The sequence below is a fragment of the Cricetulus griseus genome, chromosome X (genome assembly GCF_003668045.3).
Source record: "Cricetulus griseus strain 17A/GY chromosome X, alternate assembly CriGri-PICRH-1.0, whole genome shotgun sequence".
NCBI classification, from domain to species: domain Eukaryota; kingdom Metazoa; phylum Chordata; class Mammalia; order Rodentia; family Cricetidae; genus Cricetulus; species Cricetulus griseus.
Genome location: NC_048604.1, coordinates 1,718,696 through 1,732,347, shown reverse-complemented (window position 1 = coordinate 1,732,347; position 13,652 = coordinate 1,718,696). Strand labels below are relative to the sequence as shown.

The window sequence follows — 13,652 nt, the reverse complement described above, 5'->3', positions numbered from 1 at the left end:
CTACACAGCAAGTTCCAGGACAGCCTCCAAAGCCACAGAGAAACCCTGTCTCAAAAAACAAAACAAACAAAACAAAAAAAAGAACTCCTAAGAGTGGGAGGGGTTCCCCACTTGTATTCAAAATTTATAGGCCCTGGCCAGTGCAATAAATGAAGAAAAAAATTAAAAGGCAGTTGGGCATGGTGGTGCATGCCTTGGCAGAGGCAGGTGGATCTCCTGAGTTCGAGGCCAACCTGGTCTACATATTGAGATCCAGGATAGTAAGGACTACGTAGTAAGACCTTGTCTAAAAGAAAAGAAGACTAAAAGGCATATAGGTTGGCAAAGAAGAAGTAAAATTGTCTTTATTTTCAGATGGGAAAATTGTATACACACTATCCCAGAATAGTCATCCCAAAACAAGTGGTGGTAAATGCATTTAAGTAAGGTCACAGAATAAAGATCAGAGGCAAAATATTTCTATATATGACTAATGAATAATTAGGACATGAAAGTTTCATTTCTAATAGCATTAATACCCATGGAATCTCTAAGAAAAAACTTAATGGCACACGAAAGCAAGGGTAGCAGCACTGGGAATCGATCCCCAGTCTGGGCATGGCAAGAGAATAGCAAAGATGTTGGGGCCCTTAGTTTTGGTGGGATACTCAAGAACCAGGACATGTAAAGCATTAGAAAAGCACAAAGCTTTTAGTGCAACAAACTCCACAAGTTTAACCAGACAGTAAAATGCACACTTTTACTACTCAAGGACAAATTGGATGTTTGTTACCAGTGCTTCACAGGGGCATGTAGTGTGACTCGTGACTCAAACACAGAATCACTATAAGCCTGGGTTATAACCCTGGGTTACTTTTGAAGACACTTGGTTACACAAAAATTTGCTTCTTAAAATGGGGCCTTCCTCCCTCCTCAAATACTTTTACTTTGTTCCCTGTTTCTGCTTTTGGGGTTTTCTCACTGTCTGGGTACCACAAAGCTTGGCTTTGTTAGACATTACTGCCACAACCAGTACCTTGGTCTACAGCTCAATTTGGGGCATCTATAGCTCACTTGCAGGGTCTAAGGACAGCCAGCCTAGTAGGCAGTCACATGAAAGCAGCTCACAGGTATCGGGCAAGGCCTGCACATACCCACCCAAGATGGAGGTGGGGGGTTCTACTGAACTCTTGGGAGTGCTCACTTCCAGCTAGTGGACTAAACTTTAAGACACTCATTTGCAATTTACAAGCACAATAGCCACTTTCTCTTGGGGCTCTGGGGAAGTTCAGAGGGACAGACTAACAGTTATTGCAGGCCTAGGCTGCAGATATGTTAATTTAGCTCTCAAGGGAGCCAGTGCCTACCATACAAACAGCCCCATTTGCCTCCACCGGGCCTGTGTAACTAGCAGTCTTCTGTCATGTACTACCTTAGGTGCTCTGCTTGCCTTGCTCCCAAATACTGGCCTGAGTTGGCCTGCCCTATTAGCTTATAGCAGGCTCTTCCTGTATTCACACCCTGAGAACAGCAGGTTCACCACTCTTTCTCCTTTGCCAGAGTACGCCCCACACCTGACTCCTTTGGGCTACTGTGGAGGTTGCACACCATGAGAACTTCCAACCATGAGAACTTTGACATCTGAGTCTGAGGGAATTTGCCTGGGTGGACAAATCAGCTCTGAAATTCGTCACTTTCTTCAGGTCCCTGTCTGTTTTTAGGTTCTAAATCCAAGCCTATGGAAGAGAAAATACCTCTTAGCAAGTTGGGGACAACTTGTCTTCCAAATGCCCTGGGCTTGAAGGCTAAACCATGACTACAGAACTCATTCTTTTTTTCTGTTTGTTTTTGTCTGAGACAGGGTTTCTCTATGTAGTCCTAGCTGTCCTGGCACTTCCTCTGAAGACCAGGCTGGCCTCAAACTCACAGATATCTGTCGGCCTCTGCCTCCCAAGTGGTAGGATTAAAGGCATGCACCACCACCACCTAGCTCAGTGCACTGTTTGGATCCAAAGTGGTTTTTTTTTGTTAGTTTGCATTTTGAAAACAAGGTATTTTTTTATATGTGTTTATGTGTATGTCCTGAGTGAGTCTTATGTGCACTATATGTACACAGGTGTCTGTGGAGGCCAGAAGAAAGACTCAGATCCCCTGGAACTGGAATTATAAGTAGTCGTGAACTACCTAAAGTGGACTCTGGAAACTAAGCCAAGTCATTTGTAAAAGCAGTGTATATACACTTACTCACTGAACAGTCTCTCTAGCCTGCTAGTTTGCTTTTTGAGACAAGGTCTCATGTATTCTAACCTGGCCTCAAACTTTCTATGTAGCCAAGGATGACCTTTACAGGCACAGTATCATGCCCAGCAGTTTTTCAAATAGTATTTGGAGTGGGACTTCACATTTTCTGGGTACACGTGGGAGGAGATTGTTACCCACAGGTGAAGGGAAGGTGCTATTGGTGGGGAGTAAGGGATTGAGCAAGGCATCTCTTGACAGATGCTGAGTGCAAGTTGGAATGGCTTGCCTGTCCTACATTCTTGGTAAGTGGGGACCTTAATTGTGCAGCCAGAACAAATGTTCTGCTGTTTAGGGTTGGCACAAGGAAGTATGCCTGGGTGCTCTGGAGCTGCAATGTATGAGCTTGTGTACATATGTGTATGATGGGGTGGGGGAAGAAGCTTTTCTGGGGGCCCACTTTTTAGGAAGCTAAGCTGGAGATATCCCTAGATACCTGGGAAAGAGCCTGATGACAGAAGCTGCAGGCTATCCAAGAGTCCCTCCTCATACAGGGCCAGCTTCTGTACCATCTTCTGTCGGGCTGGGTTGATGATGATCTGTGGTGGCTCTGATGACAGGGAGGAGGAACTGCCCATGGATGAGCCTGGGTAGAGACAGTAATCTCTTAGTTGTCCCTGGCAACCTTGAGTGACACTCTAGTCTCCAGAGTCTTTCTAGCCCCCACTGCCTATGATGTTGGCTGTGGGGTAGAATTCCACAGTGAACTGAGGCCCAGTCTGGAAGAGGGGATCACACCACAGACCAGCTTCTCAGGCTGCCTGGGCAGAGCCTGCTTCACTTTTGACTTCAGGCTTGGGGTGAGGAGAAAGAAGGGAGCTCCTAGTTCTTCTCACCCACAGGGGAGCATGGTCCAGGGAAAGGAAATAAGACAGTACCAAGTCATTCTTTGTGGCCCTTTCCATGGCCTTGAACTTGCTAAGAACACAGTGGACCAAAATGTGTTCTAGATCCCTCTGCCCAGAAGACATACTGGAGAATAAATAGGTTGTTAGAAGAGATCATTGTCTAACCTCTGGATACCCATCCCCAGAGTTACCTTCCATAGTTGTGGGCTGGAAGCCTGTGACAATCCTCAAACTTGATTCTTGGGTGGTACTCCCCCGGGTACAGCCAGCCTCTCTGAAGGATGATGGGCTTGGGTGGCTACCTGGAGTCAAGTGCCAGGAGTGCAGGGCAGCAGAGAGGCTGGGAACACTCTCATCACTCTCTACTGGCTGGTTGGGGCTTTTCTGGAGCTGCCGAGCAGCCTGGAGTGGGGCTCTTGTGGGCACTACCAGAGGCTGCCATGGTTCACCCCCACTCTGGACACTGCCAGTGGTGGACATGTAGGAGTTCTCCTGTGGGGAAGAGGGGCCGTGGCTGGCAACCTCTAGCTCCCAAGGAGGCCCTGCCTGCAGCCACTCTAGTCTCTTGTACACCTGTGTGGAGAGAGAGGCTCTTAGGATAGGCAGAGCTGGTGCTCCTGGTTGGGCAGGGCAGCCCACACCTGACACCCTGTGGTCAAATTACAGAGCTGCTCCAGGTTGTCCTAAACTTGCTTGTGTTCAGGTTGCCACCACAGGCCCCATACAGCTGTAGGAATAGCAGAAAACACCAAGTTGGTGCACTCTACAGCTGGGAAAACAATGCCCTTTGTTCTTTTGTCTCATCACAAGGACTGTTGCAATTCATGGCCACCAAAGCCATGAATTAACTCTACTCTCAACTATCACCAGAATAGGTTAAGAGTAAAAGACAAAGGTAAGTGGCACAGTGCCCCAACTAGAAGGCACCTTTTCCTTCTACCTGTGACTGGGATCTGAGCACCACCTAGCAAAGCAGCAACCCTTCAACACTTAGTTCCGCAGAGCACCACCCCAAACAGAGCCAAAGGGCAAGCAAGCAATGTTGGGAATTTTGACTCTGTAAAGAAATCAGGCTATCAAGCAGGACAAGAATTGGAGGTTTCAGGCTGGCTACTATGTCACCATGGATAGCTAGCTTCCCTAGGGTTACCTGGGTCATGGGTGGCCTCTTCTTGGCCCGACGGTGCATGCAGCAACAAGCTAGTTGAGCCAGGGCCAGGCCCAACTTCGGTGGGCAGGGTCCAGGTCTGGAGTCCAAGTGCTTCTTATAGATCTGGGCAGCGATTGGAGTAGCCCAAGCATCTGTGGCCACATCCACCTGTAGAGTGGCCTGGGTGCTGTTCAGGGCCACTCCAGCTTCTTCAGCCTCATCTTCAATCAAGTCTTTCTGTAGGACAAATACTGTGAGCATGGCTCTGCCAAATCTTCCAGACCTATGGTGTTCTTTCACTGGGTTCATTAAATACCCACTGTGTGCCCAATGCTGTCTGGGGCTCTACTGAAAATAGACATAAACTACTCTGGCCCTTGTTTTATACACCTGACATTCCTTTGCAGTGGGGGAAATAGATGCCAACAAACTTATTAGTCTGTTAGTAAGGCCCATGGGGCCTAAGCAAGTGGCACTTGAACTGGGATGTGCTAATAGATGCAGAAGATTAAAGGAAGGAAGGATGAATAGTCTGGTTCACAGTTTGTTGGTTGGGTTAAATTCCCTGCTGAGCCCAATAGTGGACAAAAATAGGCTCATCAGGAGAAGCAATGGGAGATGTACAACTCTGTAAAAGGGGAAGACCCAGCATTAGCCAAGCATGTTCCAGGCCCAGAAATTGCCAGAATAGTGATTATGTTTAATTAAACTGTTTTATGTATGGGAAAATGGGGCTCAATGAAGAGCAGGAATTGATCCACGGCCACTATCAAAGATGGGACTAAAACCCAGGTTTCATGTCTCTTCTTTGTATGTTTGTTTAAGACACGGTCCCATATAGGTTAGGCTAGTCTTGAACTTACTATGTAACTGGGGATAACATTGAATTTCTGATTCTCTTGCTTCTGCTTCCCAAGTGCTAGGATTATAGGCATGTGCCACCATAATCAACTAATTTTGTGTTGTTTTTGATATAGGGTCTTGTTATGTATCCCCAGTTCCCAGCAATCCTCCTGCCACAGACTCTTGAATGTAGGGACTAAAAGCATGTACTCAGATGCTAGGCTTTAAGTCTCTTATTTCTTTTTGTTTTAAAGACTTATCATGTATACACTGTTCTGCCTGGATGCCAGAAGAGGGCACCAGATCTCATTACAGATGGTTGTGAGCCATCATGTGGTTACTAGGAAATGATTTCAGGAACTCTGGAAGAGCAGCCAGTGTTCTTAACCTGGGAACAGTTTCTCCAGCCCCCAGTCTCTTATTTCTTAGCCCCATCTCAGTCCACAGCAAGGCAGACAGGAATACAGGATGGGTCAGGATGACTTAGAGCTAATTGTACAACAGCTTGCCTAACTTTTTCCCATTGCCTTTCCTGGGTTCCATTGCAGCTTTGGTTCCAGGGTATCAGGAATGTCCCTTTCTTTGTCCACAGCTCAGGGAAGAGGGGGACCTATAAAGCTTCTTTTTCCTGCTTTGTTGGAGATGGAACCCAGGGCTTTGCACATAAGGTAATCAATGTATCACTGAGTACATCTCTAGCCCGAAGGTCCATGTACAGAAGAAAGACAGGTTTTCCAAGTACAGTAAAAGAAACTGCTTGGGGACTCACCCACTTCCAAAGATGAGTCAGCAGCAGCAGTGGCAGGCTGCTGTGGGGCACTGCAATGGATCTGTATAATTCTACCCTCTTGGGCTGTACCCGCTGGTTATGTCCCTCCCTCCATGCCCCACCTCAGGAGTCTCACCAGATACTTCGTCTTGGTACCTTGTGTCCTCACAGCCCTCTGACCAGAAAGGGTCTCGAGTATTACCTAGAGAGGGTGGGATGGAGAGCATCACCCTAGGTCTGTGCAGAAAAGAGGACTATAGAGTTGGAATGGATCAGGGCTGGTTTGAGAGTGGCCCTGGGACAGGGAGGTAAAGACTACCTCCCAGGAAAGACAGAGTTATGTTATGGGACCAAAGCTTAAACAATTCAGAGTGGCTATATGAAACAAAAGGATGCAAAATTACAAACACGATTTAGTACAAGGGAGGAGGGAGCTCTAGGCTTTTCTGCCTTTACTTACTGGTAGTTTTCCCTCCCCAAGCCAACAGAAGGGCTGGTGGCTCACCACCCCAAAGCTGAAGGTATCGGTGTCCACAGCCAGCCGGCCCGTCTTGATGTACTCCTCAGGCAGGTAGGCGAGGGTACCCCGTACTGTGCAAGTCCGGGCTACAGTACTGCTCTGGCTTGGGTTGGCCCCTGCAAAGCGGCTGAAACGAGCCAGGCCAAAGTCTCCCAGCTTGGGCATCAGTCTCTCATCCAGAAGCACATTAGAACTTGGAGAGGGAAGAATGGAACCAATTTAGGCTGGTCATAGCCTCCTCTGTCCCCCACACTTGAGTATCCCTGATAAACTAGACTAAACCTGGCACACTGATTATGGAAAGTGCATCCCAGCTGTCTGAGGGATAGCTGTCCTACAGCCCCATCACATACTTTGGCTTCTGCTCACCACCAGGGCCTATCACTGACTTCATTTCCATACCTACACCATGCAGGGGGTGCTCAGAGCCCTAAGGACTCTCAGCTCTGAGTTCCCAGGCAGCATTTGTCCCCATATCCACAGGACTGGGCAGGAGGATTCTCACAGGGGCACTCGGAACAGGACTGCTCATTGAGCAGGGGTCACTGTTCCTCTATCTACAGACTCTTCCTACAGCTCTTCTGAGCACCTCCTCACCTTTTGATGTCTCCATGGATGAGGCTGGGGCTGTCCTGATGTAAAAACTGAATAGCCCGGGCTGTGCCCAGAAGAATGTCCAGTCGTTGAGGCCAGGATAGGGGGGAGCAGGCCTGGGTCTGGAGTGGCAAAGATGGAGGCACAGAGGCAGCTGGGGGCAGCTGTTCCTTGACTCCCAACCTTCCCCTCACCTGTCGCTCTATGGCTTGGAGCAAGCTATCCACTTTATTCTCTGAGCCTCAGTTTTCCTTTCTGGAGAATGAGGAGCAAGACTGTCCATGACCTAATTCATGAGCAAGTAGTAACTAAAGCTATTCCCAAGGCTTTAGTAAACAGTCTACAGATGGAATAATAGCTAGGGAACATTTATCAGGACTCAGGACAGAATCTGATGGACTCAGGTTCACCTGCATGCACAGAAAAGTCCCGATGCCCTTCTCCTTCTCCTTCCCTAACACAGCTTAACTGAGAAGTAAGGAAGTTCTTAACCTGTATGTATGGTGGCTTGTGAGTATGACACTCAGGCATGGCTCAACCTTGGGTTTAATTAGCCTGTTTCTACTCATCCCTATTCCTCAAGAGCTATGTGGATTAAATCCTCTATCTATTCTTCTTCCAAAGGCATAACTCCCTCTTTAGAGCAGCAGCCAGGGAAACTTGTATGGAAAATCTTGGGCCAAGATGGGTATAATGGTACATGTTTATGATTCAAGCACCGAGGGGACTGAGGCAAGAGAATTGCCAGTTTGAGGCCAGCTTGGGCTGGGTAGTGAGGCATTGTTTCAAACAAACAAACAAACAAACAAACAAACAAGCAAGTAAAAAAGAAGAAAGAAATCCTTGGGCCAAACCTTGAGTTTGAGGGGGAGCCTGAAGCCCAGGTCCTGCCTGACATAGGCTAAGGGGCTAGGCCAGTAAAGATATGAGACCAGCTGGAACTACCTGAAGATGGAGTCGATCCTCCAAGGAGCCATTGGGCAGGAAGCCATAAACAAGGCAGTAGAAGCCACTTTCTGCACAGTAGCCAGCAAAATCCACAATATTTGGGTGACGAAACCTGTTACAAAGAGTGTAGTCTGAGTACTTTGTTGTTGTTTTCAAGAAAGGGTTTCTCTGTGTGACAGCCCTGGCCATCCTAGAACTCTCTGTAGACCAGGCTGGCCTTGAACTCACAGAGATCCACCTGCCTCTGCCTCCCGAGTGCTAGCATTAATGGCGTGTGCCACCGTTGGGCACAGTCCATGTTCTTTAGTTCTCTGGGCCCCACTACTTTTCATCAGGCTAGGCTGGATAAACAGCCTTTGATGTTCCCTCACCTGGGTCTGGCAAGGCCTTGAGGGCCCAAGGGAGCCAGGTCTTGTGCTGTGCAGTTCTAGAGACTGATGAGGCCCTTGTGTGGTTCTCTCCTTGTGCCCCCAGACAGGAGGACCCCCAAGGCTCACCTTGACAGCTGCTCCACCTCTGTTAGGAAGCTCTGTTTCACCACAGTCCACTCTAGGTCAGCCTCCTGCAGCCCCAGACATGGTGGGGTAAGAGGCGGGGAAAGTAGGCAGCATGAGCCAAGCTTGCCAGCTGTTTCCAGGCCCATAACAATGGAAGGTTTGGGGGTCCCTGTACTGGAATCAGAGGACTGAAGGAATTGCTTGGGGAGGCTGGAGGCAGGGGACTAAAGAAGTGAGGGCTGATGGAGGGAGGAACTGGACAAATACGAACTGAGTACAGTCCCCTGCCTCCACATTTATGTCTCTTAATAGGGCCTTGTTCTGTCCCCATGTGCATAATGTCATTTTTGCCATTCCTTTCCCTTTTGTGTCTTCCAGGTGACTACCCTACTGTTATACCTACCTCCTTCAGTCTCTTCACAGCATATGTGGTATTTCTCATTACTGCCCGGTACACACACCCAAAACCACCCTCTCCAATCCTCAGCTCTTCAGAGAAGTTGCAGGTGCCTTGGGAAATCTCACAGAGGGGCCAGCAAAATGGGGAGGTATGTGTCCTTTGGAGGCCAGACTCTGGGCTCCCTGGGCTTGGCTGTTGGAAGAGACCAAGGATCAGGTGAGGATCCTGCCTATTCCCTTTGATCCTGGCTGCAAAGTCCCTGGCTTGCTGTTGTGGGTTCACCAAAGGCTGAGTTTCTTCCTCCTTGTCTGGAATTTTCCCTGGGGGTTAAAGAACACTTACCTTGTCAAAGGAAGGGGCTGAAGATCGCAGTGGTGGCCTGAGGGAAGCCAGGATTGGAACTGGAAGGAGCTCTGCCTCAGAATAGGTCTGGGAGCCTGGAAAAGCTTCATAAAGATGCTAGTGAGAGGCAGAGACCAGCAGCAGTCTACAGCCATGTCAATAGTCATGGTGGCCTTTTCCTCAGGCCTATCAAACCCAACACCCATTTTCTTTTTACCTGGGGAGAGGAAGGTGGAGGCAGAGGACTGCAGTTTCTCTGGGCTCCAGACCTCGGCCTGGGAGCCTGCAGAGATGCTGCTGGGTCGTGGAGCAGCAGTGCTTGGGGGCAGAACAGGGGCAGGAGGGTGCCCTGTGATAACAAGGAAGGAAAGGAGGGTTGTGACTCAGGTCTGTCTCTGACTCTCTCTTTGTGTGTGTGTGTGTGTGTGTGTGTGTGTGTGTGTAGGGAGGGGTTCCCGTGTGTGTGTGTGTGTGTGTGTGTGTGTGTGTGTGTGTGTGTGTAGGGAGGGGTTCCCATGTTCCTGTGTGTGTGTGTGTGTGTGTGTGTGTGTGTGTGTGTGTGTGTGTGTGTAGGGAGGGGTTCCCATGTTCCCATATGGGTTTGTGTGTGTGTGTGTGTGTGTGTGTGTGTGTAGGGAGGGGTTCCCATATGGGTGTGTGTGTGTGTGTCTGTGTGTGTGTGTGTGTGTAGGGAGGGGTTCCCATGTTCCCATATGGGTGTGTGTGTGTGTGTGTGTGTGTAGGGAGGGGTTCCCATATGGTCCCATCTCGAGAGACTGTTCCCGTCACCTCCAGTGAATTCCCATCCCTAGGGTCCCTGGGGCCACGCTCGCTCACAGGCTGTGATGATGTCCCGTGCACGCAGCAGCTGTAGGTGCGTGAGGATGTGAACGAGGTCAGCCACGCGCGCGTTGCGGTTGATCCAGGGCCACAGGACGCTGGCTGTGCGCTGCTCGGCGCGCTCACACAGCCTCAGTTCTGTCTGGTCGCGTACAATCAAGGCCGCTGTGGGGCGGGGAACGTCAAGCTTTAGCAGCAGAAGCCCGGGTCCCCTGCCCCACGCCGGCCTGCCGTCACCCACCGAACTGGCACCAGTCGGCGGGCTCCAGGGCGTCCATCACTTTGTAGAAGCGGCACATAACCCAGGGTGGCACCTCGTACAAGAAGTGCTGGGCGCCAGGAACCGAAGGTTCCCCGGGGCCCGGCCCCCGGCCATGGCCGCCGCTGCCGCCGCCGCCGCCGCCGCCGGGCCGGGGCCTCACGGGGCCTCGGCGGGGCGGGGCCTGAGCCGGCCGGGTCCGTGGACACTGACTCACTTCCCTTCTAGCCGGCCTCGTGCGACGCCCAGCAGGGCGGAAGAGGCGGTGCTCAGGACCGCCGCCATCTTGCCTTCCGCGGCCTTCGGCCACACGGGGGCGTCCTGCGCCACCCTCAATCTAGGAAAGGCGCTCTACTAGGCTGCAGGGTGTCTCCCCCCTCACGCCGAAGAACCAAGGATTGTGATCCTACACGGAGGGTGGGCTTCCAGCAGTGGGAGCCGTCTGAATAGGACTGAACAGGATGAAGAACGATTTCCAGTTCTGGAGACAAAGGGCAAAGGAAAAACATGATGATCCACAAAGGCGATTTATGTAAAGCCTGGTGAAAACTCACCGAGAGGCTCCTTTCAGCTTTATTTGGAAGGCAGTGCAGAGTCGGCTGAGATGTTGGTAGGACAGGGTCAAATGTGGGTCACAAAACGGCTGACTCTAATCATCTGGTAGTAAGGACGGATGCCCAGAGAATGGTCTGGAAGATTGCACACCACGCCACCGCCTACCCTCCCACCCCACCCTGCCTCCAGGAACCCGCCAGCAAGCAGCTGGGCAACAAATGTTAAGAGCTTCACAGTATCTGCCCGTGCAGGCTCCTCGCTAGCTTGCCAGCCAACACATGTCTCTTAAAAGGGCCTTGCTCTGTCCCCGTGTGCATAATGTCCAGTTCTTGCCATCCCTTTCCCTTTTCTGTCACTTTTGGCTTAGTTTGCACTTCTTATGAGGACACCAGAGTCCAGCAGCTTTCCCTATTCTTTTCTAGAGCAGTTGTCAGTGACACCCTGAAGTCCTCTTCCCATGAGTCCACTACTCATAGCATTACCCAATACCACTTACCTGCATGAACTTGATGACTCTGATAGGGCTCACTGTTCATGTGGGCTTCCTTGGGCACAGATCACCAAATCAGTTTCTTACAGAAGACCTTCCCAAAATTCCCAAAGCCCTCCCATAGAGTCCCAGCTCTATATGGCTGTTTGGCAGATGGCATGGCCAGCTTCTGCCCACCCACCTGAATTTATATACAATAATAGCCTTAAGCCATTAACAACTCCATGATGTTGGGCTTGGTGGTGCATACCTTTAATCCCAGCAATTGGAAAACAAAGGCAGGTGGTGGATCTCTGAATTTGAGGTTAGCTTGGTCTAAATAGTGAGTTCCAGGTTAGCCAGGGATACAAAGTGAAACCCTGCCTCAAAAAGACCAAGACCACCCCCCAAAAAAACCCTTTTTAGATACCCTAAAAAGCACTTCTAATTCTGTCTCTGAAGTTATTTGCATATACCCCTGCTATAGCCCTTCTTGACAAGACTGAGCATAAAAAGCTGTGGGGAGCCAGGCAGTGGTGACACACGCCTTTAGTCACAGCACTTGGGATATAGGCAGGTGGATCTCTGTGAGTTCCAGAACAGCCAAGGCTACACAGAGAAACCCTGTTTTGAAACCTCACCCCCCCAAAAAAAAAAGCTGTGGGGGAAGCATCCCAAAACCCATCTAACTCTTCTCTTGGGCACATCTTGAGCTTGCTGGAGTTCCATACCTCTGAACTTTTCTAACTTCCCACTGCCTGAGGAAGAGCCACGGGTAGCAAGTTGGCCTTTCTTGTTTCTCCAGCTGAAAGCATACTTATAAAGCAATAGCTTTCTTCTAACTACAGTTTCTCCAACAGACCCTCTTGTCTATCAATCCTAACTGGAAAGGGTTCCCTCTCACTAGCCTGTCCTGTAAGAAACTTGTGTCCAGAAAAGTCTACACAAGGCACATGGCTGGCTCCTACAGTGGTCTCTTCTCTGAAACCACAGCCATTTTGGCCGCTCTTAAGATGAGGTCAAACTAGGTGTGGTAGTGCATGGTTGTAATCCCAGCCCTCCATAGGCAGAGGCAGGAAGATCACTGAAAGTTCAAGGTCAGTTTGGTTTACTATGCATAATAGTTCCAGGCCAGCCAAAGTTACATAGTGAGACCTTGTTATTAATAAAACAAAGCTGGGCATGGTGGCTCACACCTGTAATTCCATCACTTGGGAGGCTGAGGCAGATCATCCTATACACTCGGTTCCACTCCAGCCTGGACTAGAAGTTGGACCTTACCAAAGAAACAAAACAACCCAAGAGGCCAACCATATTCTGAGTCTCCAGTAGTTTCTCATGGGTCAGTCATTATTGAGATGCACTAACTCCACTATTCAAAATTATTGTGTGCATATACTAAGCTCTAGGGGAAGGGATTTGGTTCTTTTTAATGTACTAGGAACTATCAGTATCTGGTATAGCAGATGTTCCATGTCTACATGTTGAATCTTCAACCCTTTCGTTTAACATTTGAAGCCAGGACTTCAAGGAAGCTTTTAGTAGATGTGTCCACGATTTCATGTGACACACCATTATCCTCTCCTCAAGCTCAGATCAGCCTAAGGAGGGCAGATATAATGAGTGGGCAGCTACAGAAGTTCATATTCTTACATGAAGCCAATGACACAAGGGATCATTTTGGGCAGTTCCTCAGCATGCCCTAGCCTGGTCAGGAAGGCAGGTTAGCTGCTCACAGAAGTCATGCAGAAAGTCTCAGCTGCTACTGGCCACAGAAATCAGAGTTGATGAGAAAGCTGTTAAAAAAGCATTGTGGCACACTAGGACCTAGTTGCTGCCCCTGTCACACTGGTCAGGAGAGGGAAGTTGTGCTCTAGGCACACTTGTCTCAGGCCTTCTTGTCACATGCTGGTGCAGTGTGCCTGGAAAGCAATGACACAGAGCAAACTGAGGAGGATGCCAGGGAGGCCAGCATATGAGACAGGCCTTCCAACCCTCCCACACCACTCCTGAGGGAGGCTATTGGGGTTCAGGGACAGCTGGATCAAACACACCATCATGCTGTCAGGTAAGCTGGAGGGGACTGCTGACTTATAATGAAAGCACAGACCTTGAGTCACTTTCACAGAGAGATTTATCGAGAATGCTAACAGCACAGGATACAGTACTTCCCAACAAAAGGTGCAAACGCATCACTTAGAAAGGCATGCTGAGTATTCTTTGCTTTCACATGTATTAAAAAACTTACAAAAATAAAATAAAACCACGTGCTGCCCATCTTTTCAAATAGTAAAAGAACCTTATGAAAAACCACTTGATTTTACAACAAAAGACACAAACG

At 49.4% G+C, this 13,652-nt stretch overlaps 1 protein-coding gene across 1 annotated transcript; it reads right to left on the bottom strand.

The window, feature by feature from the left end:
- Window positions 1-314: 314 nt before the first annotated feature.
- Irak1 (interleukin 1 receptor associated kinase 1) lies at window positions 315-11,378 on the bottom strand. Its single transcript, XM_035450102.1, has 16 exons — window positions 11,339-11,378; window positions 10,670-10,768; window positions 10,270-10,608; window positions 10,026-10,193; window positions 9,406-9,537; window positions 9,189-9,292; window positions 8,850-9,038; window positions 8,447-8,511; window positions 7,947-8,061; window positions 7,005-7,123; window positions 6,348-6,600; window positions 6,024-6,089; window positions 4,276-4,512; window positions 3,317-3,698; window positions 2,714-2,863; window positions 315-1,715 (listed from the first exon to the last, which is right to left on the bottom strand). Exons 1-16 carry the CDS (start codon window positions 11,376-11,378, stop codon window positions 1,654-1,656), a joined length of 2,520 nt encoding a protein of 839 aa, XP_035305993.1. The 3' UTR covers window positions 315-1,653.
- Between the last annotated feature and the right edge of the window lie 2,274 nt (window positions 11,379-13,652).